The 23,950-nt window shown below is 50.8% G+C and overlaps 12 protein-coding genes across 12 annotated transcripts; 9 read left to right on the top strand and 3 right to left on the bottom strand.

Annotated features, from left to right (window-relative positions):
* Positions 1 to 197: 197 nt before the first annotated feature.
* On the bottom strand, positions 198 to 1,886 carry M438DRAFT_377168 (UBC-like protein; the record flags this gene model as incomplete). Its single annotated transcript, XM_029908712.1, has 5 exons — positions 198 to 1,124; positions 1,275 to 1,438; positions 1,489 to 1,713; positions 1,767 to 1,800; positions 1,851 to 1,886. The coding sequence occupies 5 exons, from the start codon at positions 1,884 to 1,886 to the stop codon at positions 198 to 200; spliced, it is 1,386 nt and encodes a 461-aa protein (XP_029757019.1).
* Positions 1,887 to 2,289: 403 nt separating this feature from the next.
* M438DRAFT_103212 (Sybindin-like protein) lies at positions 2,290 to 2,946 on the top strand. Its single transcript, XM_029898646.1, has 2 exons — positions 2,290 to 2,436; positions 2,497 to 2,946. Coding segments are annotated over exons 1-2 (438 nt in total). The 5' UTR covers positions 2,290 to 2,434; the 3' UTR covers positions 2,933 to 2,946.
* A 1,531-nt stretch (positions 2,947 to 4,477) lies between these two features.
* M438DRAFT_348502 (uncharacterized protein) lies at positions 4,478 to 5,167 on the bottom strand (the record flags this gene model as incomplete). Its single annotated transcript, XM_029906157.1, has 1 exon — positions 4,478 to 5,167. A coding segment is annotated over exon 1 (313 nt), but the record flags the coding sequence as incomplete, so codon positions are not given.
* A 1,279-nt stretch (positions 5,168 to 6,446) lies between these two features.
* M438DRAFT_103401 (uncharacterized protein) lies at positions 6,447 to 8,489 on the top strand. Its single transcript, XM_029898647.1, has 3 exons — positions 6,447 to 6,864; positions 7,017 to 7,913; positions 7,966 to 8,489. The coding sequence occupies exons 1-3, from the start codon at positions 6,678 to 6,680 to the stop codon at positions 8,328 to 8,330; spliced, it is 1,449 nt and encodes a 482-aa protein (XP_029757022.1). The 5' UTR covers positions 6,447 to 6,677; the 3' UTR covers positions 8,331 to 8,489.
* Positions 8,490 to 9,322: 833 nt separating this feature from the next.
* On the top strand, positions 9,323 to 10,581 carry M438DRAFT_348504 (uncharacterized protein). Its single transcript, XM_029906158.1, has 6 exons — positions 9,323 to 9,493; positions 9,640 to 9,757; positions 9,814 to 9,904; positions 9,956 to 10,029; positions 10,088 to 10,149; positions 10,209 to 10,581. The coding sequence occupies exons 2-6, from the start codon at positions 9,723 to 9,725 to the stop codon at positions 10,232 to 10,234; spliced, it is 288 nt and encodes a 95-aa protein (XP_029757023.1). The 5' UTR covers positions 9,323 to 9,493; positions 9,640 to 9,722; the 3' UTR covers positions 10,235 to 10,581.
* A 201-nt stretch (positions 10,582 to 10,782) lies between these two features.
* Positions 10,783 to 12,987, top strand: M438DRAFT_368296 (uncharacterized protein). Its single transcript, XM_029908034.1, has 2 exons — positions 10,783 to 10,989; positions 11,040 to 12,987. Exons 1-2 carry the CDS (start codon positions 10,832 to 10,834, stop codon positions 12,829 to 12,831), a joined length of 1,950 nt encoding a protein of 649 aa, XP_029757024.1. The 5' UTR covers positions 10,783 to 10,831; the 3' UTR covers positions 12,832 to 12,987.
* A 629-nt stretch (positions 12,988 to 13,616) lies between these two features.
* Positions 13,617 to 14,727, top strand: M438DRAFT_280958 (aldehyde reductase II; the record flags this gene model as incomplete). The annotated part of the gene is made up of 2 exons (XM_029901199.1): positions 13,617 to 13,691; positions 13,744 to 14,727. The coding sequence occupies 2 exons, from the start codon at positions 13,617 to 13,619 to the stop codon at positions 14,725 to 14,727; spliced, it is 1,059 nt and encodes a 352-aa protein (XP_029757025.1).
* On the bottom strand, positions 14,701 to 16,320 carry M438DRAFT_348508 (uncharacterized protein). Its single transcript, XM_029906159.1, has one exon. It carries the CDS (start codon positions 15,874 to 15,876, stop codon positions 15,103 to 15,105), a length of 774 nt encoding a protein of 257 aa, XP_029757026.1. The 5' UTR covers positions 15,877 to 16,320; the 3' UTR covers positions 14,701 to 15,102.
* A 181-nt stretch (positions 16,321 to 16,501) lies between these two features.
* On the top strand, positions 16,502 to 17,710 carry M438DRAFT_399575 (NAD(P)-binding protein). Its single transcript, XM_029909424.1, has 3 exons — positions 16,502 to 17,162; positions 17,225 to 17,381; positions 17,434 to 17,710. Exons 1-3 carry the CDS (start codon positions 16,738 to 16,740, stop codon positions 17,611 to 17,613), a joined length of 762 nt encoding a protein of 253 aa, XP_029757027.1. The 5' UTR covers positions 16,502 to 16,737; the 3' UTR covers positions 17,614 to 17,710.
* Positions 17,711 to 18,183: 473 nt separating this feature from the next.
* Positions 18,184 to 20,276, top strand: M438DRAFT_303513 (general substrate transporter). Its single transcript, XM_029902163.1, has 11 exons — positions 18,184 to 18,289; positions 18,343 to 18,482; positions 18,535 to 18,606; positions 18,658 to 18,818; positions 18,873 to 18,966; positions 19,016 to 19,165; positions 19,215 to 19,392; positions 19,448 to 19,659; positions 19,711 to 19,919; positions 19,969 to 20,058; positions 20,110 to 20,276. Exons 1-11 carry the CDS (start codon positions 18,253 to 18,255, stop codon positions 20,165 to 20,167), a joined length of 1,401 nt encoding a protein of 466 aa, XP_029757028.1. The 5' UTR covers positions 18,184 to 18,252; the 3' UTR covers positions 20,168 to 20,276.
* Positions 20,277 to 20,382: 106 nt separating this feature from the next.
* On the top strand, positions 20,383 to 21,939 carry M438DRAFT_348510 (NADPH dehydrogenase). The gene is made up of 3 exons (XM_029906160.1): positions 20,383 to 20,694; positions 20,748 to 21,409; positions 21,458 to 21,939. The coding sequence occupies exons 1-3, from the start codon at positions 20,517 to 20,519 to the stop codon at positions 21,863 to 21,865; spliced, it is 1,248 nt and encodes a 415-aa protein (XP_029757029.1). The 5' UTR covers positions 20,383 to 20,516; the 3' UTR covers positions 21,866 to 21,939.
* A 926-nt stretch (positions 21,940 to 22,865) lies between these two features.
* On the top strand, positions 22,866 to 23,684 carry M438DRAFT_338521 (uncharacterized protein; the record flags this gene model as incomplete). The annotated part of the gene is made up of 2 exons (XM_029904131.1): positions 22,866 to 23,185; positions 23,237 to 23,684. The coding sequence occupies 2 exons, from the start codon at positions 22,866 to 22,868 to the stop codon at positions 23,682 to 23,684; spliced, it is 768 nt and encodes a 255-aa protein (XP_029757030.1).
* Positions 23,685 to 23,950: the final 266 nt, after the last annotated feature.

Below are 23,950 nucleotides of genomic sequence, written 5' to 3' on the forward strand. Positions count from 1 at the left end.
GAGTCCCATCTTGTCGAATTTCGACAAGACTGAAATAGGAAAGAATGGAACAGAAAGTCTTTCCTCGAACCGTCCATCCGAGACCAGTTGATTTTCCCAGAACGCCATCGCTGTGAAAAAGAAAGGGGTATACCAGTATGTTCAAGACCCGTTGTCAGGAACCAAAATTAAGACCGTGTGAATGTGTGCGTCACCCGCTAGAACTCATCGCAGTTCTCCATGGCGTCCTGTACGCTCCTGCGAAGTTTGCGTCTATACAACTTCTTGCCGGCTTCATCACCCCAGCGCAATACTGATGCGGCGGGGTTGACAAGTGCGCGTGGGTCGTAGGATGGGTTCTCCTCGACGATGGCGGCCATGATGCTCTCGATGTGGTTCTGGACGCTGAAGAGCTTGGTAGGGAAGTAGCAGAGTGCTTTCGTGGTGGAGCTGATGCGATGGTGAAAGAGTGGTGTAAGGACAGTGACTCGCGGCTGTTGATCTGGAAACTTAAAGGGGAAGTGTAGGCGTACGTTGATGGTTGCGCCGTAGAGGTCTGTCTCTGAAGGGCCAAAGAAGGTGAGCGTCCAGACGAAGGGGTTGCCGTCGACGAGGCTGAGTTCGACGGACGGACCATTGCTTCGAGAGTAGTGGTTGCGCAACGAGTCGAATTGATGATTGAGGTTCATGGCCGTACCGTGCTCCTTGGTGAATGCTGCTTTGCCCTCCGTCGCCCAACTGTCCTTCTCTGCCTCAAGCGCCTCGTAGACACGCAGAAAGCGAGTCTTGAGAGAGGCGTAAGCAAACTTGCCGCGCATATCGTTGGTGCCGTACTCGAAAGGTGTACCTACGAATGCCGTACCGTCCTTGATTTTGGCAGAGGCATCATCGATCGACTTGAGGTATGCATCGTAGTACCAGATAAAGCGGCGCTTGTATAGGTCGGCGAATGGGTGGAAGAGAGCGTCAGGATCCGACTCGGTGTAGCCATCGGCGGAAGGATCGTACTCTTTGACACCATCATCGTCGTAATCAGCAGGGGGTGTACTCAAGTCCGCGGCAGTCGTTATGTGGTCATCGTCAGCTATTTCAAGCAGCGTTTCTAGTCGTTGCAGCACAGTGATTCGGAGAGTTTCATGGCGGACCTGCAGAAGATAGTCAGCATCGTAAAACCCATCGCGTTCGGTACCTTCTCCTAGTGATGATGTTGTCTCCTGAGATTCCATGGAAAGACCAAAGAGAGGATCGCAGATGGCAATCTGAGCGTGGGTGCATGTGAAAGTGTGTGTACCAACCTTCTGTGCATATGCCTCTGCCTCCTTCGCAGTGACCTTGATGTGTTCGAAACCAGGTTCGTTCTCATAAGGGTTCGAGCTCATGAGACTTTGGATGCTGATAAGCACACTCTCGATGCCTTGAGCAGTACTCCACTGCTCGCCTTCCTCACCGCGCCATGTACCTGTACTTGGTTAGTGACACATGGAAAGTATGCAACGTAGAGATATGCACCAAGAATACTGAGGCAGACTTTGCCAGTGGCATATATGTTTGGGTTGAAGCGGCAGCGACCGCCATTAGTGGTCAAGCATCTCACGGACGGAGGTTGTACAGGGTATGCGTCCCCGAACTTTGCCTTGAACTCGAAGAAGCCGAACTCGTAAGGCGTATCCGAAGGTCCGACGATGAGGCAGCGCACGGTACGAACATCATCTTCACGGTGGGCGACAGCAAGCGCTAGCGTAGTCAGCTCGGATGATCTGTATGTGGCAGAAGGACGGTAGACGCACAAAGATCGGAGCCAGTCTGGAGTTCTTTGATCTCCTGGAAAGGTGGTTAGACGTTTGGCGGGCAAAAGGTACCTGTATACTTGCCCGAAGAACGCGTATGGTGGATGAGTTGTTCACCATGTCGGGCGAGCGAGTATGGAGTTTGCAAGGAGATCAAAGAAGTTGTGTAAGTGAATGGGGAAGAATGCTAATCAGATAGCATGTCAGATGGCAGAGTTGAAGCGCCAAGAGAGTAGACAGAGTGAAGAGTGTGCTGCGGTTGTAATGCTGCAAAGAGGGCAACAATTCGGTCGGTGGGATGATTGCTGCAAGCTGCCGCCGAGAGGGAGTTGCAGCGCGGGGCAGCACGGCGCTTGCTTAGCCAGACAACACGCGTGAGAGTGAAATCAAGGAGGCATATACGTCTCAAACCTCTGCTTCTAGATATGTCTCGATCTTCATGCCGTAAGACTGGATCAGAAAGAAAGACAGAGGTTTGCGAATTGGCTGGTGACGATTCGTCGAGAAGTTGCAAAGGGTCCAAGGTGTTTGCGAGGGGCACTGGGGCGGGCACGGCGTCGCTGCTGAAGGTCCACACCGCCCTCTCCACATTGTTGGCTGCTCGTTCGCGCTGAGGAGCTCATTGAGACAGCTGGACAATCGACTGTCGTAGTCGCGCGCAATTCACCATGTAAGCATATGGAAGAGCTTGACAGGACATGGAGCATAGCTGACCACCTTCTCTTTCCAGGGTCGTCTTCGCACTGCTCGTCATCAACAAGGCCGGTGGACTCATCTACAACCGCAACTTTGCGCCGGGACTCCAGCAGCTCAACTCCAACGACTATCTCATCCTCGCCGGCACCTTTCACGGCATCCATGCCATCTCGCGCTCTCTGTCTCCCGTCGCACCTCCTCCTGCACCTCCGGGAAACCGTGCAAACCAGAACACCGGCATCCAGTCGCTCGAGTCGTCGCACTTTCGCCTGACCTGCTTCCAAACTCCCACCGGCACAAAGTTCCTCGTCTTCACCAGCCCTGAGCAACCAAATACCGATCAAATCGCTCGCAGATGTTACGACATCTATGCCGACTACGTCATGGCAAACCCCTTCTACAGCCTCGAGATGCCAATCCGCGTCGACAAGTTTGACAGAGCTCTGGCCGCCTATCTCGTCCGCCCTTGATCACCTGCCAGCTCGACAAGGTCACCGTTTACCGCCTGATGCTCTTCATGCACAAACTTCTCGCCGACGTTTCTGCGTCGCCCTCCACCAACAACTTTGCTGCAACACGCCTAACAATCCACACACCCTCTTGTACATACCGCGGTCCTCTACCTGGTGGCCATATGGGCCCTGACCCACCGCCATCTGCTCGCCCAAAACCCTGCGAGATTAACGACTCTCTTATTGCGGTCCGTCCCGCGCACATGACGCTCTGTCTGCATGTCAAAACATGTCACGATCCTATGTGTGTAACACCCGGTGTATCACTATCAACAAGACAGCTCTGGTTGTCCACATGGGTGGGTGGCCTAGCCATGGCCACCCATAAGGCTGTCCGTCTCTGCTGTCGGCCAATTTCCACTCAACAACCCCGTGTTTGAAAACAACAGAGACCCCTGTCACTCTTACGTCCGTACAACGAATCATGGGCTTGCCCGATCATGGCCGAACCGTTGTCCTTCTGACTCAACGACTCTGCTTAAGCTCAAGTTCATGATCAGAGACAAACGTGCCGGTGGTCTAGCTATGTACTTTTCTGCAGCTGCCCATGTGGCCACAACGATGAATACGTGCGAGCTAAAACTTGTCTCTCCCGAGCTAGTGACTCAGCGCATCGAACGGTAGAAACGTCATGAAGATGCGTTTATCTATTCATGTAACCATCCATACCAAAATCTTTTTACTTTTCAATCTGCCCGTTGAAGCCCTGATCCTTGGTAAACCATGTGCATGTGTTTTGTTTCTACTAGACTGATCTCAGACGTGGAGCCCGGTCTTGACCGACAACCTTTTGGCCAGCCTAAGCCATGTGCTGCGGTTGTGGCTTTTCCTTGTCTCCTAAAAGTCAAGACAGATTGACCACCTTCTGAATCCGGACGAGCAGACTTGACCTCGCGAGGTTACAACCGCTTAGTGGCGGAAGAAAAGCCGATCCGGATCCTGCTTGGCCGACGCTGACATGAAATCGAGGTTTAGGAAGCAAAAAGAGTTGAAGATCTCGAGTTCCCGCCGGTCCTGTTTTCGGGCTTGTGGCTTTTCTTCCCCCTTCGCCGCGTGCGGCCCACGTTGTTCATCACTTGGATCTTACTTCGGGCTGAGTGCTGATCTTTCTTGACCAAACGCCGACCGCTTCTATCATGACATATACGAACCGTTTGGGCCGCATCGATCACGTCGAAAGGTGAAGGATCAAAAAGCATATGCTTTCTCTCATGCATATTTTGTCAACTTACGAGGGGTTCTGTTTGCACGTCAATCTGAATCCAACTCCGAAATCGTATCGAGGCGCGCCACCTTGAAGGTCCACGCGATAGCTGTGCGACACGAGCCGGAGAAATGCTCAGCGCCCAGATGTCCACAGAGTCGAGTTTCCTTGGTAACTTTCACCACCCCATGATCTCTTGAATCATGAGGGATGCGATGACTGGCCGGGACACCCAACACCACAGCTCGGATTGCAGATGACGTGCATTAGCCGCACCGCATATCGCCATGTATCTGTAACACAGGCAAGGTGGGGAGGCCTCACCAATGTTGAAAGTCCCTCGAATGGCTTAGCAGCAGAGGGCACGGTTGATGTAGCTGCTCTCGTTCCTTTGCCTGTGACACGCTCTCTCCTTCTTCCGGCAACCAGGGTGATGAAGAGTAGCCTGCAATGCGCCCTGTCGTGACCGTACGGGCGCACAAGAGTGGACCACCCTCCCTCTTCTCAGTCCGCAGCCCCTGGCGTGCGTTGGGCCAGAACCGGGCAGTATATTCATGCTTTTAGGCGCTTGACAACGGGCAGCAGGACAACAAGACGATTGATTGATGAACTGATTTTCCATTCAATCTACTCGGCTCACGCGGAAGTCGATCTTGTCACGCAACCCTGCCGATTGGTTCCCCGTTTCCAACGCTGGGGAAGGACGAATCAACACGAGTGGCCTTTCTGGACCGCCTGAAGATGTATGGTTTCTCTCTCCCTGTCCTCCACGCAATTGTTTCGTCCTTGGCCTCCGGATAGGTAGAGCCGTCTGATCGGCGACAGGCAGTAGCATCAGCATCAGCAGCATGAAAATTCTCCGCTGCAGCACCACTCGAGGCCTCTCATTTCCTGACGCCGCGAGGAGTTGCCATGCTGCATCGTCTTCCGGCTGCAACATCTGCTAGTCCACATGTACAGTACATAGGACATGCACATTGGTGAATCCCGGGCGAACATGGGGTAGATTTGTTGTGTATCTTCTTCGTACATACTAGATCCTGATGTGTATAAACGAAATACGATGCTTCCAAATCGCCAGTCTTGTCCCTGTCAGGTAGATCCCGTGCACGTCGCGGCAATGAGACATGGAAAGCGGAGCCTTGATGTGTTTACGGCCGAATGGTTTAGGAGCCCAAGAAAATCCACCTCGCCCTTAGGTGCTTTTGGTTCCCGCTATTTTGCAGGGTTCGCGCGGCGCAGGGCCGGGCTAGACACAAACCACGTGCTTGCTGTGAGTTTCGTTGACGATCCCAGAGACCATTCCGAGGCTCTACATAGTTTCCTCTTTTCACGCGATACACGTTACTACTCTTGCTCACCTTTCTGGCGTAACTCTTGTGAACCATTTCTCCCTCTTCCCACTCCATCAGATCCTTACCGCCGCCCTCTCGACATATCAATTTACCCGGATTCTGCAGCTTCTGGCGGCATTGCTCCTCGCACACTTCGAAACCCATTGTTTCAGCTCCCGCAACACTCGACTTTTTCCTTTCGGCGCGTTGCGCAAATCGGGCCAGCGTCGAATGCAAGGCACGCTCTGACGGACAAAGGCAGCACCCCCTCACACCACGCTCTAGTCATCCCAGCACCTGGCCAAACATTTGACAGCACGACGGAACCCGTGTATCCAATCACCTCTCCTTGTCAAACGGCAACCGGAGTCTGATGCTCTTGCTGCCACTTCTGCTGCAATCTTCTTTTCAAGCTCCGATCAGCGCACCGTGTGGATCAATTGCACCTCTCGCCTGTCTCTGACCTCGAGACCTCTCGTCGAGGCAGTTTCGGCTTCTTTTTTTCTTCCTTTTTTCTTCCTCTCAAGTCCTTTCGAGGAACGACGAAGGATCTGAAGCGCATCGGTCTAGCTGAACACCACCGTATTGGTTTCGGAACCAAGCGTTGGCATCCTTTTCATGAACGACGCCTATTACAACACCGTTTAAACCGCCGCATACATTTTCTCTTTGCGTGCGCACACGCCATCTCTGCAGCCACATCCGCTTTTGAGGATCCTCATCGACGTCTCCACGTTGTCGGCGCCTCCGCAACTCTTCTGCATCCTCCTGTCCTCATCCTTTTATCCTCTGGAATTTCCATAAAGGTATGCATTTTCTGCTTCCTCTCCCCATCAATTGTTTTTCTAGTTTTCGTGGGTGGGGCACGTGAGCGTTAATTTGAGCGGACCACTTACGTTCTCCAGGTTTTCTACTGGACAGCATCTCAATCTGCCTTTGCTTGGTGACCTTGCTACTGGAGTCACTCTCAATCTTGCTCAAAGCAGGTGACCCAAGGACCCACTGCAAAAACAAAGCAGATTTCGCTTTGCCTGGTTCTTCACTTCGTGTTCTGCTCGTGAAGTCCATCTTCTGATCTTCTTTTTCTCGCGTTCTACAACGTTGGACACGAACTTGCCATTCAAATCCCTCCTGACAATAAGCTCAACCTCTTATCTCCGACATCATGGCAGAATCAAGACCGGATCACCATCACCCTCAGCAGCCTTCGCCATCTCAGACGCTGCCTTCCATCGCCGCTCTGACGAACGGTCTGCCCAGCTCCAACCAGTACTCTCCCCAGAACCGCCAGCCTTCGCATCTTCCCTCAAGGGACTCGGGAACATGGCCGCCGATACATCCTCAGATGAAGCGTAAGTCATATCCCTGCCCCCACACGGTCTATCTGCTCGAGTATCGGAGCATTTGCAGTCGAGTTCTTCAAGTCTGCGGGGCTCTTAGCTATAGCTTCGACAGAGCTACCTCGTAAAATTTAAGCTTCATGAGCAATACTGACTTTTCCCAGCTGTTGAGTACATGAACAACCCATCTCTTCAGGTGTCGACCTTGCTGAACCCGGACGACTCTCAATCAAGAAACTCGATACCGAACACACCGACGTCTAACAGGCTGTCTCAACACCAGCACCAGCAACAACAACCCAGTGCTATGCTGCCGTCGATCAATCAAACCTTTGACGCCGGCAATCGTGGAAGCGTTGACTTCCATCACGACTCGCGCAGAAGTAGTATCGACAGCCGAGTCATCCACGCTGGAATGACTGACCTGCGCCTCAACAACAATGGCGCTTCGCCCTACGACAGCCAGAATGGCTCCCAAGTGTCACTAGCTGCTAGTCTCCGCCGTCCCAACAATGGAAACCCTCTCTCGCCTCTAAGTGGTCGCAACAGTATTCGTGGTGGCACTGGCCCAAGAGTTGCGCCTCCCATTGTCGGCGCTTCTCGAGTTCCTGGTGCTCCCGATCCAATGGCCTCAAAGCCCACCCCCGGTCACGCTTGGGCTTTCCCCGACGATCCGATCGCTGAAGAATCCAGACGCGAATCGAGCAGCGAGGAGTCCGACCGTCATAGTATTTCCAGGACCAACAGCTACGCAGCCTCCTCCATCAGAAGCAGCATCTTCTCCAACGGCGAAGGTCTTCCTTATGGCCAGAGAAGGTTCGATGATGACACGCCTACTCATCATCACCATAGCATGCATCAGCAACACAGAATCTCTGCCATCCAAAACGAGGCCAACGCAGGTTCTGGCAACTACAGCCGCACTCCAGAACTTCGAATCAGTCACAAACTCGCAGAACGCAAGCGCAGAAGTGAAATGAAGGATTTGTTCGAGGAGCTCAACAGGGCTGTCCCAACCAACGGTGGTGCAAAGGCCAGCAAGTGGGAGATCTTGACAAAGGGTAAGCCTAGTCAAAGAAGCTCACAATAAACCGTATACTGACATTCTTTCAGCTATTGAGCACATCAAAAACACGCAATCACAGGAAAGAGGCCTTGTTCAGGAGGTCAACCGTCTCCGCGAAGTATCAGACTACTACCGTGATGCTCAAGCAACGATTGACAACCTTCAAACCGAGATTTCAGTCATGGCGGAACGTCTCAGAGCCTTGGAGCCGAACAACCCTCAAATCTACGGCGCATACACGTCGAAGATGTCGCAAGCTAATGCTCAGGCTTACGCAAATGGGCAGCCTCGCCAATTCTCTCTGCCATCGATGAATGCCGGACCTCCGCCATCGCAGCATTACAATGCTCCTGGCACCGCTCCCCAAGGAATGCAGGGCGTCGAGTATGGCAACGGTCCCAGGCATCATTAGAAGGATCCACGTACAGGTGCAAATCTAGGGTCAGCAGGAGGGGATGCGAGAATTCGATCCGCAGATCCTTTTCAAGACCGCCACCTACGACCGAACGACGATAATGGGGCGCAAGCTGGAGTCTAATGCTTTGAAGGTGGGATGCATCTGGCACTGCCACGGAAGGGACAATATACGGAGTTTTTCGCATACCGGGGTGTATCTCTATCTAACATACGGGAGGAATCAAAAGCACTCGAGGCTTTTGAGGTAGACTGTTTGTTCTTTTTCTTTGCTATCGTGGATGGAGTTCTGAGGAGTTCTGAGGAGTATTTCTGATGGTCTGGTCTGTTTTGTGGTTTTCTGTCGCTTTTCGTTATACTTCCATTTCGGTGGACAACATCAGGGCGGCGTCTCACGACAGTCTTACAAGCAAAAGAACCAACAACGAGGTTAATCGGCTGCTCTATTCGGTTATAGCTACGATAATGTCTTGGTATTCGAGTAAACACATTTCAAAAATTCTCTCAAAACTCCACTTCCATGCGTGTTTAGACTCAGGAGCTCGTGTTTTTAAGCAATGGAAGTATGTAACCGCGGACTGCATCACTGCACGATGTTAGGTACACGAACATCAAGGCGGCCGCGGATGCCGAAGAGCTGCAAGTACTCGAGACAAGCGTGTCTGACAGGCTCCGAGCACATGTTTCGGGAGCGCTGTTTTTTGGAGAGAGGTCTGGGTGCGTCGATTTGGCTTGCACCGCTGCAGTGGCTGAGCTTTGCACAGCTGTGATGGAAATGGTGGCTCAGTAAGATATACGCATGCTCTTGTTTGTCAAATACGTCAAACGGTTCGGGAGATGATAGCGAGCATCTCCGGCAAGCTGGTATCTATATAAACAGAAGTATCTCTTGATGGTCGGCGAGCCATCACAAGTATCAACATTCACATTCCAAGACTTGCACAAGCAAATCACACAAGCTTTCTCTCGCATCGAAGCAACAAGCGACAAGCCACAGTGACATCAACCAGACCCTTAGTGCCCATCACAGTTCGAGCCGTCTCCGCACAAGAACAAGTCAGCAGGCAATAGGACGATCACTCTCCATACAGAAATCGCATCTCCCTCCAGATCGGCTTTATCCACCATCTCTAACAAGCAACGGAGAAGGAACATTCCAAGGTGAGTCGGTCTTGACAGATGTGGCGCCAAGGGGAAATCGGGTAGCGGCAGGCCCAAGACCGTATTGGCCAGTACTACGAGATGGGGGGACGCGTAACAACATCTAAAATCAGGCGGACCGAAAGCTGACTTCTTTGGCGCCACAGTTCTATTTGTTCTTTCCTATTCTCACTTCGACAAATCGATCTTTCGCAACTGTCACAATCGCACCTAGGTTAATCGCATCAACATGTCCAACTACTACCCTCAGCAGCCCCAGCAGGCGTATGTCGCAATGTAATCTCGTCTCAGATTGGATGGTCTCGCTGACCGAGTCACAGCTACTATGGACCTCCTCAGGGTCAATATGGTCCCCCTCAAGGCCAGTATGGCGGACCTCCCCAGGGCCAGTACTACCCTCCTCAGCAACAGGTACGACTCGAATTATTCGGTGGATGAACAAATCATTAATGCGACGCGCAGATGGGCTACCAGCAAGGACCTCCCCCCATGCAACAAGCACCCCAAAAGAAGGACCGCGGATGCCTGATGTCCTGGTAAGAGCCGTCGGATCACAAGAGAGAGGTGCATACAAGGACTAACACATTGGAACAGCTTGGCAGTACTCTGCTGTTGTTTCGTCTGTGAAGAGGGTTGCGAGTGTTGCGCCGACTGCTGTAAGTTTTGACGTCCTCCCGAGTACACGACGAACATGCAACTGACAGTAATGAAACAGGCGAATGCGCAGAAGACTGCTGTTAAACACGTCGACCATTCACCCAAGTATGTCGAGATGCTCGACATGCAATACCTCACTCAGTCCCCACATACCAAAGGAAAGAGCAATATGCATAATGCAAGCTAGAACAGACCGAGGGAGGCACGGCATACACGCATCTTTTGCTCAGGTCGGGAGGCTGGGATTGCTTCATCCTATGTTTTTGATTTCCTTCCGTCTTCGTCTACAGTCAGCGCCCCTTCTTCGCAGGGTCCTCGTCGTTCTCCTTTGTCCTTGACGAACTTATGCTTCTTAGTCTAGCACCACCATGCGCCAGTAATTGGTTTAGTAACATGGCCACCGCTTGACGCGTCGAGGCCTCTTTTATACACTTTGTTTTCTTTCAAATCCTAACTCCCTCGAGTACGCTCTTTCGATAGTCGAGGGATAAAGTGTGCAATGGCCAAGAATTGCGATACGGGAATATACGGACATGGCGTGTCCACTCAGGTCATTCAGCTGATGCTCACTTGGTGTGGGGACTCGCCCGTCGAGCTGCTGGACCCTTCGAATCTACTTTTTTTTTTTCGATCGCGTTGCTGTCCGCACCCTCCTCATACAGTACACAGCAGACCGAAACAATGGTCAAGAGAAAGCACGAAAGCAACGGCACTGACGCCAACGTGCCTGTCAAGAAGACTGCAAAGTCGCAAGCTGAGGTTCATGCAAACTTTGGCGACAAGCTGTTTGACAAGGATGTCGTCACAAAATACCGCGAAGACTATGCCCAGAGTGGGCCGTATGTCGCACCAGATATCTGTCTGTACTCCCAAATCTGACAGTCTACAGATACTTGCACACAGTTGTGTCTGGCCTGATCAACGACTCCCTCCTCCGCTCCGTTCGTCGCGAAATCATCGACAATGTCCACTTCACGCCCAAGGAAACCGACATCTACAAGATCCACCAGTCCGGTGATCTCGCCAACCTTTCTGGTCTCGATCCTTCCGCTCTCAAGCTGCTGCCATCGCTGCTCACCCTTCGCGACTCGCTTTACTCGGCCGAATTCCGCGCATGGGTCTCGGAAGTCTCGGGCGCTGGCCCATTGTCAGGAAAGAAGACGGATATGGCTGTCAATGTATACGCACCTGGCTGTCACTTGCTATGCCACGATGACGTTATCGGCACTAGAAGAGTCAGCTACATTCTATACTTGACCGACCCGGACAAGCCGTGGCAGGCCAACTGGGGCGGCGCATTGCGTCTGTATCCTACCGAGGAAAAGACCGATAGCGATGGCAAGAAGGTCAGAGTCCCACACTACGACTTCACAAAGGTCATCCCACCCGCCTGGAACCAACTTTCCTTCTTCACTGTCCAACCTGGTCAGAGTTTCCACGATGTCGAAGAAGTTCTCAAGCGCAAGGAGGGTGAGAGCGAGGATGATGGTGGTCGTATTCGCATGGCCATCTCCGGCTGGTTCCACATTCCGCAAGAGGGAGAAGAAGGTTTCGAGCCAGGACTCGAGGAGAAGCTGGCCGAGCGCAGTTCCCTGCAACAGCTGCAGAGCAAGAACGACGAATTCGACCTACCCCAAGAACAATGGATCGATTACGACGAAGACACAAACAAGGCCGAAGATGCAGAAGAGGAGGAAGTCGAGTTTGACGAAAAGGACATGGACTTCTTGATCCAGTACATGACACCGCAATACCTCACACCCGACACAGTCGAGGAGCTCTCTGAACTCTTCGCCGAAGAATCAAGTCTGCAACTCGCAAACTTCCTCTCCAAGAAATTCTCCGCTCGTCTACGCAAAGATATCGAACTTCACGACGGCAAGACCGAGCCTGCGACAAATGGCTGGGCTACGGCAACTCCTCCCCACAAGCACCGTTACCGCTTCAAGCATGCCGACCGTGCTGCCGCAGACACTTCCTCTGCTTACGACGAGCTCCTCAACAAGTTCCTCCCTTCTCTCGCTTTCCGCAAGTGGCTGAGTCTGGCAACTGGTCTCACTCTGGCCAAGAGCAGCATTCTCGCCCGTCGTTTCCGCAAGAGCTTGGATTACACCTTGGCGACCGGCTACAACAAGCCCGAAGCACAACTTGAATACTGTCTGAACGTCACACCTTCCAAGGGCTGGGGCGCTGACGAAGAAGAGGAAGAGGGGGAGGAGGAGGTGAAGGAGAAGAACAGCAAGAAAGCAAAAGCAAAAGCCAAGGAACCTGCAAAGGAAGACGAGGAAGACAATGTAGGCGGCTACGAACTCTACATGGCCGGTGACGACGACGATGAAGATGAGGATGATGACGATGATGCACACTCTGACCACGGCGTCAATATCCCACCCAATGCTGCTTCAGCGACAGGAGCTGGAAACCGCCGTGCTGCCAAACACAAGAAGAAGGCTGCGGATCCTGCCATCTATCAAGCTGGCAATGAAGAAGATGATGGTATCTTATTCTCGAACCCGGCGAACTGGAACACTTTGTCTGTTGTTCTTAGAGACAGAGGTGTTTTGAGATTCGTCAAGTATGTCAGCGAGAGCGCTAAAGGAGATAGATGGGATGTCATTGGCGCTGTTGAGGTTATCGATGATGACGACGAGGACGACGAAGAGGATGGTGCTGATGAATAGAGCATCCCAGTTTTGTAAACTGAGTATCTCATGTATGATATTGATGATAGGATAGGACAGGATAGATAAAGGCACATTTGATGACATTGCCTCCATACTCATGCAGCCAACAACTCTCCGGACGGCAAATTTGGCGGGGATAAGCACTGTTTTCCGAAACCTCTTGTTTTCACACCACTTTTACTTGACAGGACGCTTTTATTATCATAAGCTAGTAGTGTATATCGATAGCAAAATGGTCAAAGTAGCATAGTATGTTTGCTCAGTACTCAGACCCGCCCTTTCTGTGTGCATGTTTACCAGACCCACTTTCTAAACCTCCGAAACTCTATCTGCAGCTCAAGCTTCATGTCCGTAGAGCTAGCTCACCTCGGCCTTGTTCGCATCTGCGCCAAATACACATACTTCTAATCATTACAGACCATCGTTATCAATGCTGACAAGGTAAGCTCACGCCGTCAAAATAATCGCTCAGTAAGTTTCCACAGCCTCCACCATAATGATGGATATGTAAGCGAGCTTATGGAGGCGGATGAACTGCTGCGACCGAGTGGGGAAGGAGGATCATCGACCACCACATGTTGTGCTTTCCTCAACGTTGTGTAGTCCGCTCCGTAGTGAGATTCAAGAAAGACGACAAATATATAAAAGTTGACCAAGATCCGAGTTCTCTCTGACTGCTTCCCTTTTCCACTTTCCACTTTTCACCGTTTGCCAGTTTTTCCGACGTCCCCACGGGTCTTGATCATCAACTGCAGCTTATCATTTCCCCCACCGACATAATCATGGCTCCCACTGTTTCTGCACCTGAAGATGCTGTGATTAAGCCAGGTTCAATTATCTTGATCACAGGCGTGACTGTAAGAACACGAAATCAATAAGGTCATGGCGCTTTACTGATTTCGACCAAAGGGCTACATCGGATCTCACACAGCAGACCAACTCCTCCAACGCGGCTACAAAGTCAGAGGCGTAGTCCGCAAACCCAGTGAATGGCTCACCAACATCTTCAACCAAAAATACGGCAAAGATGCCTTTACAACCTCCTTCGTCGCCGACCTCACCGATGAAGAAGCTCTGGTCAAGGCAATGCAGGATGTCGATGGTGTCATCCATGTCGCCAGCGATGTCTCCTTTTCCCCCGATCCGAATGTGGTTATCCCTATTGCTGTGAATTTGGCCACTACAGCGCTCAAGGCGGCTGCTAGAACTCCTTCGGTGAAGAGGTTTATCCTCACTTCTTCTGCTGTCGCGGCGTCTGCGTATCAGACCAATACTCCCCGCAGTGTTTCCTCCTCCTCGTGGTCAGAAGCTTATATCCAGGATGCAAAGCGACCGGGTCCTTACACCCCCGACCGCGGTCTAGCCACCTACGGCGCCTCAAAAGCTCTAGCCGAACAAGCGGTTTGGAAATGGAGTGAGCAAAACCCCTCCAGTGATTTAACCATCAACACCGTTCTTCCAGATTTCAACCTCGGTCTTCCAATCTCTGTGCAACATCAAGGATGGCCTAGTAGCGTGGGCATGGCCGTCGCTCTGTTCAACGGCGATACCGTATACGGCCGTCTCACACCTCCTCAATACTTCATCTCCGTGCAAGATGATGCACTCCTCCACATCGCCGCTCTACTCCACCCATCAGCCAAAAGCGAGAGAATCTTTGGGTTTGCGGAAAAGAAGAATGCGAATGCTGTGTTGAGGTTGTACAAAGAGTTGTACCCGGAGAGGGAATTTGCGGATGAGGATCCAGAGGAAGGAGAGGATTTGGTGGAAGTGGAGGGGAAAGAGAGGGCGGAGGAATTGTTGAAGTGGATCAAGGGGAGCGGGTGGACTGGTATGAAGGAGAGTGTCAAGGAGGTTGGGGATTATCTTATTGAGCATGAGAAGGATGCTTGAAGTTTAGATTGCTCGGGAAGGCTCAGTGGGCGTATGATTTCGGACGAAAGGTGGGCAGGGGACAGTACTGGTGGATGATTAGTATCGAGATGATCCTTCTACTAGGTCGGACATGCTACTGTCAATTGTTCAAGCTCCCTTTCTGTACGATGATCACTAACTGCGTGTACATTCTTGATCATAACTCCAGACACATGTATCATTAGCAAAGACTCAGCAACAAGGAGTTGAGTGATGCAGTGGCAAAAGTTACTCGTCATGACGAATGCATTATCATTACTATTTTTCATCCATCTCCCATAACTGCAGCAGAAACAAACAGGCAAGACGTTGGACCAAACTCCTGTGGCAACGATATTGTGCAGTAAGTGTCTATTAAACCTTGTCCGTCTTGGTCTCATTGGTGTAAGGACCACAGTATGGCTCAAGGCATGCAGGCTTCTTGTTGTAGTTGCAAACCGAATCACCGTAAATGTTGTCACATCTCCACTGACAACCCTTACAGTAATAGTACTGAGGTGCAGCCATTGTGGTAGGATGAAGGGTGATCTCCAGACGCACACAGTGAGGGTAGTTTTCGTCTCCAATGGTTACGGTTTGGATGGTCATAGGCTGGCTGAGGTCGACCTGATCCAGCGACGGTTCGGGGTAGACTCTCGGGTAAGGGCATGCCATCCAGGTGTACGGGTGGACCCCAGTTGCTGTGCGGATGGTGGGTGCGCCGAGTGTGCTGATGGTGCTGTTGTCAAGCACAATACCGGGATGCGAGTTACGAGCAAGGTCCCAGACACCGACGCCAATGTCTCTGGCACCGACTGCCTCGTATTTGAGAGGAAGGCCACCGACGGTGCTGTCGAGACCGGGAGCAGTCATTTCTTGACCGCCTGGTTGGAGGATACCCATGTACCAGCCGCCAATGCCAGCTACGGGGCCGGAAATGATGGTGGTGTTTGTGGCTGGGCATTCGGGGTCGTAGTCGGGGCAGGTGGCTGAGGCATCCTTGTTCAACCAGAATGAACCGCTGTCGGCGTTGATGGGCTTGCCGTGGATTTCGGGTACGCTCTCATTGTAGGCGACCATGACCCAGGCAGGTGCTGCCATGGCTGCGAGGGGAGAGGCCAATAGGCCAGCCAGAGTGTATGTCTTCATGATGTGATGTGTTGTCTGATATGTAAAACGATAGAAGATGAGGTAGAATGAAAACGGCAGACTCTTTATACGAATTGGAGTAGGATCTTTATGATTCGCGAACTTACATCTTAAAATAGGCAGCCCGCCTCGTCTGTTGTTATGACGCTCTTCTGCAGAGTCGGCCGAGTCCAAGCCTGTACTAAAGATGCGGTTGCCCGTCTTAGCTTCGTATTTTTTTTTATTAGGAGGAAGGAGGATTCGATCAGAAGCTTTGACTGTTTATCAACCACCGCCTCCGCGGGAGAGTAGGGGGATCGAGTGCTGGTCTCTGTCGACGAAGGAAGACTTGAGGGTCAGAAGCCCAAGAGGATGGTGAGTCTTCCATCTGGCCAATTGTCACATGTCGAGAGATACTGCTTGATATCGATATCGACGTTGATACTGATGTCGCTGTTGTTTGTAGTATCTTGGATAAAGTGCGAGCGGGCCGCTCGAGTTGGACCAAACTTTGTGCTTGGCGCATGAACCTCGGCTAAAAAGTAGCTTAAGTTTGCGGAATCATTGAGGGTTCTCGCGATGATCAGTCCATGCTATTTCCAGACCGCATCCTCTTATGATCACTTAATACTCTCACGTTTCCATCCGCTGAGATTCATGGCGTTCGCGTGATACAAAGAAGATGATAAAGCTGCCCATGGAATGCTGAGAAATCAAAGTCGGGCGCGGATGAATCCCACGCTCCTTCCTCCGGCTTGATGACCAAAGCTATCTCCGCAACTAACTGTTGATAAGAAGTCGCGGTGGAGATATATAAGACAGACATAAGTATCATCAGACGATAACATCTCCATCCAAAGTTCAATAGCTATCTACAACATCATGGCAACATACCTCATCACAGGCGCTTCCAGAGGCATTGGCCTCGAGCTGACCAAGCAATTGCTGGACCTTCCAGCCTCTCAAGTCTCTAAGATTTTTGCCGTAGCCCGCACCACAGATACGGGACTTCTCCAAGAACTTGTCCAGAAACATTCCGACCGTATCGTTCCCATCTCCGCATCGGTTCAGGATAACGCAAGTGTACAAAAGGCTGTTGAGGCTGTCAAGGCCAATCTGCAAGGTAAAGGCCTCGATGTCTTGGTCAACAATGCCGGAGTTATGGACCACAGCCCTGGCAAAATTGGAAGTATGGAGACAGATCAGTTGACATGGACCCTCGACATCAACGTTGTGGGCGTGCAGAGAGTCACTGCTGCCTTCTTGCCATTGCTCGAACAGGGCACACAAAAGAAGATCGTCAACATGTGAGTAAACCTCCAAATGTTCATACCTGCGAATACAGAGCGAGACTGACGATAATCACTAGCTCTTCCGGCTTCGGCTCATTTGCCTATGTTGCGTACACCGCTGCCATACCTGCAGATGCCTACAACATCTCCAAAGCCGCATTGAACATGTTGACCGTGAGATATGCCCATCAGTATGCAGATGCCGGGTTCACTGTCGTTGCATTGTCTCCTGGAGTAAGTAACACCAACATATAATAAGGATTCTGATGTTGACATCGTTCTACAGTGGATCAAGACGGACATGGGCTCTCAAGACGCAGACTTGAGCGTTGAGGTAGGCGTCGCTGAGGTGAAGCGAGTCATTCTCGAAAGTGGAAAGGAGCAGAACGGAAAATTCCTCAATATCAACGTTCCAAAGACGGACGAGATGAAGTGGAGCTACGATGGTCAGGACATCCCTTGGTAATGTGGTACAACCCCATCTCGGTATGCATGGGGAGTTGTATGTCCAGTATTCTCGAACAAATCATAATTCAATTGCCTTAATACAATTTTAGTCCAGCTTCGAAGAGTGTGGTTGTCTTTAGTCCAGAAGATAAATAACAGTGTCAGGCCTGGTATCGATCTAATTGGAGGGAACTGCTCGGGAGAAATCCATCCGAAGCGTTCGCTCCTTCGAGGTGATCTGCAGTCCCTCATTCGTCTCGGATGCAACACTCCGGTGATGGACGCATACCAAGAAGCGGGGAAATCTTTGTGGAGGTTGATGGAGAGAAGCCTTTCTGGAGTTGTTTCCAAGAGTATTATCATGGGCCTCAGTCGTCATTTTCGTGATTCTTTTCGATACCTTGAGAAGGTGATCTCGGCTTATATCTAATCGCCAGATACTGACCGCTCGTCGACTCTCAATCGCACCATATCGTGGCTCTAACTCTGGATCAACCCAAAAATGGCACAAACGAAAGTCGAGGACGACATTCATGTCGAACGTCTAGAGCTTGCAAACACAGAAGACCCTCAAAAGCCAACATTTACACGCACACATGCAGACAAGTTATCCATCTGGCAAAGTCTACGCCAGAACAAATTACTTGCTTTGATAGCGATGGCAGCAGCATTCAGTGCTTCTCTAGAAGGCTACCGTAAGACTAGTCCAGTATCAGTTATTGCTTCAACACGGCTGACTGTGTACTAGAGATCAATCTGAATGGTGGTCTTGTATCGAACAAAGGCTTCATCCGACAAATGGCCTCTCCAGGAACGAAGATCATCAAGGGCAAATATGTTTCGGCGTGGGGTGGTATCCAATCTGCTGGTCAAACCATTGGACAGATCGTAAGCCGAGCATTCGATGCTTCCGTCAAGCATATACTCATGTAGTTCGCAGCTTCTTCAATATGTGACTGACGGCTTCGGACGCAAGATCGCATTGTATGTCATCTGGGTCGTGCTTGTAGTGGTGAGTGGTTGATCCGTGCCCGCCTGCATTTGAGTATCTGACATCCATCAGAGTGTCCTCATCGAGTGTTTTGCTACACATTGGTATCATTGGCTTGTTGCAAAGCTCTTTGCCGGCATGGGCGTAGGAATGTTACAGTCTACCCTGCCGCTGTATCTGGCCGAAATCTCGCCCACTCAACTCAAAGGACTGTTCATCAACGCCTACACTTTGTGAGTTGCATATCTGATTACACTTACCCTCCAGGAGTCTGACCATAGTCGCAGCTGGTTCGTTCTCGGCCAACTCTTCGCCTCTGTCGCTCTCAACAGGCTACACATATCTGCTCCTTATGACTTCCGTACACCCATCTATTCTCAGGTAAGCTTTGTGCCGCCATCGTTCATGTGTAGAAGCTCACACAACGCAGTGGGCCATGATCGGAGTCTCCGCAATCATCTTTGTGTTCCTGCCAGAGACACCTTGGTATCTTGTTAGCAAAGGAAAGCTCGACCAGGCTAAGAAAGTCCTGACGAAGATGCATGGACGCAAGCAAGGCTATGACTCGCAAGAGCAAGTGGTCGGTCATACATCGCTGGAGGTATCAACGTTTGAACTAATTTCAGCAGGATCTCATGATGTCCACCATCGCTTCGGAAAGAGCTGCGGCTGAACAGAACTCTGAACTTGGACCATGGGCTGTATTTCAAGGCAAGAACTTGTTGAGATTCATCATTGCCGCATGGCCGAAGATCACACAGCAGCTCGTGGGATTGACTGTGTTCAATACATATGCAACATACTTCTGTGGGTAGCGAGTGTGTTGAATAATCGCAGGATCCCAGCTAATTGTGGTTTGTAGTCCAGAAAGCGGGTAACAAAGACCCCTTCCTGGTCACATTGATCTTGTCATGCGTACAATTGATCTCGATGATCATGACTGCCGTCTCCACAGACAAGCTTGGCCGCCGTCCATTAACAGTCTACCCATACGCGATCACTGTTCTCTCATTGCTATCTCTTGGTATAGTAGGCTGCTTTGACTACTCTAAGCCAGCTCTTAGCTCGCTTCTGGTATCTCTTACTCCTTGTCTATTTACAAGGCTTGACTGATCACCTCTATAGATCTTCTTCGCATGTCTAGCTACCTTCTCAACCACAGGCGCTTCAGCAATCGGCTATGCTTACGCAGCAGAAATTCCACAACAGCGTCTTCGAGCCAGAACCACTGCTTTTGCTCTTGCATTCTCGAACATGGTTGCCATTATGTTCAGTTTCACCACACCACTGATGATCAATGGTGATGCCCAATGGGGCGTCAAGACTGGGTTCTTGTGAGTCATCTCTTGAGCGAGCGCATGTACGATGCTGACACTGCTTTAGTTTCGCCGGTACTGGTGCTGTTGCAGTGGTCATTTGTTGGTTTATACTGCCTGAAGTGGCTTGTAGAACACCTGCTGAGATTGACGAGATGTATGTGTTCTGGCGAAACTGTACAAGAGTGGATACTGACATGATGGACAGGTTTGAGAAGAAGATCAATCTTAGGAAATTCAAGCAGTATTCCCCTTCCAACTATTAGGTCTCATGGGGAAGGAAGTGGCCGAGAGATCCGACTGTCCGATTCTTGGCTCAGGTTCTGGTTGTAATTTTCGGAAAATGTATGGTCATGGAATATTTGTCATTGTCGGNAATGTACTGTAAGCACAACCGGGACAACTATTCGCCCGGGTAGAAGTATACAGGCCAAACAAAGCACGCTAGCCCCGAAAAGGTAAAGCTTGCGAAGGCGTTTGACATCTAGAATGATGGTTTAGTCAACATCACAATTAACAGCGAAAAAGGTATAAGGAGACCAGTATCGCTGTGGTATTGTTACTGAGATATTCGAAATATTGATCATTGATATTGTCAACAACACATCAAACATCATGAGCGAGATTGGCGAAGTTGCAACATCTTTGACTCTGCCTTCGGGGCTGGTCTTGCCGAACAGATTGGTAAAGGCAGCTATGGCAGAGTCGCTTGCTAAGAATGGTCGAGCGGGCCCAGAACTCGTGAAGGTGTATGAGAAATGGGGTCAGGGTGAATGGGGAGCAATCATGACTGGTAGGTGTGTCCAATATTATCACCCATAGCTTGGTGCTCACAACCACCTACAGGCAACGTCATGGTCGATGAGAGATACATGGGCTCACCACAAGATACTACTGTCCAAAGCAAGAACTCCGTGGAGATTGATACATGGCAAAGGATCGCCCGCGGTATCAAAGCGAAGGGGGCTCTCGCCTTGATGCAGATCAACCACCCTGGACGCCAATCACGAGCAGGTGCAGGAAGCCGTGGATTCCTCCAGAAGAACCTAGCACCCAGTGCTGTAAGCCTGAACTTCGGCACCGGAGTTGTCGTAAAGACTCTCGTAAAGGTCCTTTTCGGCACACCTGCCGAGATGAGTACCATACAGATCCAGACTCTGATCAACCAATTCGCGGATGCTGCCAAATTTGCTCAGCAGGTTGGCTTTGACGGTGTGACTATTCACGCAGCGCATGGATATTTGCTCAGCGACTTCCTCTCACCAAAGACCAACACCAGAACCGATGCATACGGAGGCACACCGGAGAAGAGAGCCAGAGTCATTGTGGAGATCATCGAAGCCATTCGCGAAGTCGTCAGCACGAACTTCAGCATCAGTGTCAAGATGAACTCGTCAGACCAGCAGTACGACGCCGGTTCCGATGCAGTGTTGAAGCAAGTTGATGTTCTGGTTTCTCATGGTGTTGACTTCCTCGAGATCAGCGGTGGCTCTTATGAGAATCCCAGGGTAAGATTCCCTCTTCATTTTGTCAATACAGACCTCTGACAGATACAGATGATGCGTGGTGATGAAGTACCAGCCAAGTCAGAGAGAACACAAAAACGCGAGGCCTTCTTCCTCGACTTCGCACTTGCCGTCCGTGAGAGACATCCAGACCTCCACCTCATGCTCACAGGCGGTTTCCGCACACGAACAGGCATGAATTCCGCACTGCAGACCAAGGGATGCGATATGATCGGCATCGGAAGACCAGCAGCAACAGTACCAGACTTCCCTCGCTCGGTGATCGGTATTGGAGCCAAGAGAGATATTAGTGATGCAGAGGCAGGCTTGCAGATGCAGAAGGTTGAGACACCTTGGTTGTTAAAGCATTTGCCTTTCCCAGAGCTGCAGAGAGTTTTGGTAGGAGGTGCTGAGACGATGCACTACGGCCAGAAAATTGGAGAGATGGCCAAGGCATAGACACAAATTTAGAGGGCATTGTAGATTAGAGGTATATATCCAAGCATCGGTTTTCAATTATACTCGAGTATGAATTTTGTATCGGAAACTTGGCTCGAGGACGCTTCCGCAGACGCGTCGCGTGGTCTCCAACGCCAATTTCGATTATGACGCCTTATGAATTGAGCCTTTCTCTCCTTTTCGTCCTTGCCGACTGTAGCGATAATCATCATGCGCACATAGTGTCTTTTCGAATGGCACAATGCATGTTGAAGTTGAGATTGGCGACGGACAGGTGAAGGTCGAAAAAGAGATGAGACGGCTCGCGTGAGCTCCGAGCTCGGCTGGTCTTCGCGCCTTCCAAACACGAGCAATCTCAACAGCGACACGACGACAACAAAATATCGTCAAGTCATGAGCCTGACCGACACGAACAAGTCTTGCCTTGAACAGAGCGAGCGAGAATCCCAGAGGGTGCGCCTGAGGTTGCACTGCCCTACTGAACGCGCCGCTGGCCTCTACGAAAACTGCGCGTTTGGCTCGGCGGTCAACCTTGTCTTGGTGTCATGTTTCACCATTGCTGATTTCCCATAACAAAGCCCCATTCAACAAGTCACACATTATAGGTAGGATCTTCGTTGTTCGTATGATGAACGGCTATACCATAGTGATTTTTGCAAGGGTAAGATTAGTCGACACGCGTTACCGTCCATACAAAGAAGTATCGGCACAGCGCTTGTCGATCGCATCTGGAGATTTTTGCGCTTAGGCTTGTTGTCACCTCTCAACCTCAAACATTCGAGAAACACCTTGGCTGTGCAAAATCTGGAGTGCTGACGCATGCTTTGACTAAAATGTCGTGTTGCACGCTCTTACCATGACTTGATGGGTCTTTTGTTGACCTTTGGTTTAAAAGCCTCGAGTCCGTCCATTAACTAAATCCTGGCCAGCCCGGTTGCTCTTACCACGCCTCACACTCTTTTCAACCCGACCAAAACTCAAACACATTCATTCATTCACCATGCAATACAAGAACCTCGTCGCTCTCTCATCGTTTCTGTCGCTGGCGACAGCTGCACCCAAAGGATTCCTTTCGAAGCGCGAGGATGAGATTACTTGGGGTCCTCTGATCGGACTAGGCCCTACCGCCGACGGTATCGAGATTACCGGTGTTGTCGCAACAATCTATCCCGGAAATATGCCCAAGACACAAGCTGGTGGACTTTACAACTGGATTGGCATCAACAACGAGACCGAAACTGGCGATCTTGTCCAGGGCATCGTCGGCTCATACACTCATGGAGAGAGCGAATGCAAGGGCGCAAAAGCAGACTCATTATGGTATGAGACATCGATTGGCCAAATGATCAACAACGCTGACTAGAATACTAGGTGCATTTCAGCAGAGGTATACGGATGGGACACCAAGCTCAATGGCTGGAACCAATATGTTGGCGAGGAGCGTACATTGGCTGCCACCCCTGCGGATGGCATCACCTTCAACTACACCTTGATCAACCAGCAGACCGGACTCTGGTACCAGACTGCTCGCAACGCACGCACTGGTGAGCTGTACGCAGAGTACAACAAGACTTCGCCCACCATGACTATGGTCAACACTGCTGTCGAGTGCCAGTCATGCACACCTCCCACAGACGTCCAGTACTGGAAGGACATCACCATCAAGCTCTCCGGCGCGGACAAGAACTTCGGCAGCACTCTTTACCAGTCCAACCATGCAACAAACACAGATCCCACTACTGCTGACAACGGCAAGATCTGGAAGATCCAGAACGTCACTATCCCTGTTGTTGCTCCCGTCGCCGATGTAGTTGGATAAAGCATTGTCGTACGCATGCCATTAATATTAACTGTATATATTAGTTTCGCTCCCTGCAAACATCAGCCATATAAAGTTGACATAGGACGAGATACGCTTCCACTCGGGTAGCAACACATAATATCCCAACAATTCTTCTTCTTCGGGGCAAGCTTCTATCAACCTCTGCCAATAAGCAAGTCTTCAAGGCACTTGCCATAAAGCTCATCAGCTTCTAGCCTCGACCAGTGCGCCATTTGTGTATGTCTTTGCGGCATATATGTTCA

This window comes from Aureobasidium pullulans (genome assembly GCF_000721785.1).
Source record: "Aureobasidium pullulans EXF-150 unplaced genomic scaffold scaffold_22, whole genome shotgun sequence".
Lineage (NCBI taxonomy): Eukaryota > Fungi > Ascomycota > Dothideomycetes > Dothideales > Saccotheciaceae > Aureobasidium > Aureobasidium pullulans.

Bases quoted from the DNA above. Each gene is read 5' to 3' on its own strand.
- M438DRAFT_103401 (XM_029898647.1), top strand. From the start codon at position 6,678: ATGGCAGAATCAAGACCGGATCACCATCACCCTCAGCAGCCTTCGCCA. The intron at 6,865-7,016 runs GTAAGTCATATC...GACTTTTCCCAG, and splicing joins GATACATCCTCAGATGAAGC to CTGTTGAGTACATGAACAAC. The intron at 7,914-7,965 runs GTAAGCCTAGTC...ACATTCTTTCAG, and splicing joins GTGGGAGATCTTGACAAAGG to CTATTGAGCACATCAAAAAC.
- M438DRAFT_348504 (XM_029906158.1), top strand. From the start codon at position 9,723: ATGTCCAACTACTACCCTCAGCAGCCCCAGCAGGC. The intron at 9,758-9,813 runs GTATGTCGCAAT...ACCGAGTCACAG, and splicing joins CCTCAGCAGCCCCAGCAGGC to CTACTATGGACCTCCTCAGG. The intron at 9,905-9,955 runs GTACGACTCGAA...TGCGACGCGCAG, and splicing joins ACTACCCTCCTCAGCAACAG to ATGGGCTACCAGCAAGGACC.
- M438DRAFT_368296 (XM_029908034.1), top strand. From the start codon at position 10,832: ATGGTCAAGAGAAAGCACGAAAGCAACGGCACTGACGCCAACGTGCCT. The intron at 10,990-11,039 runs GTATGTCGCACC...GACAGTCTACAG, and splicing joins GACTATGCCCAGAGTGGGCC to ATACTTGCACACAGTTGTGT.
- M438DRAFT_348508 (XM_029906159.1), bottom strand. From the start codon at position 15,876: ATGAAGACATACACTCTGGCTGGCCTATTGGCCTCTCCCCTCGCAGCC.
- M438DRAFT_399575 (XM_029909424.1), top strand. From the start codon at position 16,738: ATGGCAACATACCTCATCACAGGCGCTTCCAGAGGCATTGGCCTCGAG. The intron at 17,163-17,224 runs GTGAGTAAACCT...GATAATCACTAG, and splicing joins CAAAAGAAGATCGTCAACAT to CTCTTCCGGCTTCGGCTCAT. The intron at 17,382-17,433 runs GTAAGTAACACC...ATCGTTCTACAG, and splicing joins TCGTTGCATTGTCTCCTGGA to TGGATCAAGACGGACATGGG.
- M438DRAFT_303513 (XM_029902163.1), top strand. From the start codon at position 18,253: ATGGCAGCAGCATTCAGTGCTTCTCTAGAAGGCTACC. The intron at 18,967-19,015 runs GTAAGCTTTGTG...CACACAACGCAG, and splicing joins GTACACCCATCTATTCTCAG to TGGGCCATGATCGGAGTCTC. The intron at 19,166-19,214 runs GTCGGTCATACA...TAATTTCAGCAG, and splicing joins ATGACTCGCAAGAGCAAGTG to GATCTCATGATGTCCACCAT.
- M438DRAFT_348510 (XM_029906160.1), top strand. From the start codon at position 20,517: ATGAGCGAGATTGGCGAAGTTGCAACATCTTTGACTCTGCCTTCGGGG. The intron at 20,695-20,747 runs GTAGGTGTGTCC...AACCACCTACAG, and splicing joins ATGGGGAGCAATCATGACTG to GCAACGTCATGGTCGATGAG. The intron at 21,410-21,457 runs GTAAGATTCCCT...TGACAGATACAG, and splicing joins GCTCTTATGAGAATCCCAGG to ATGATGCGTGGTGATGAAGT.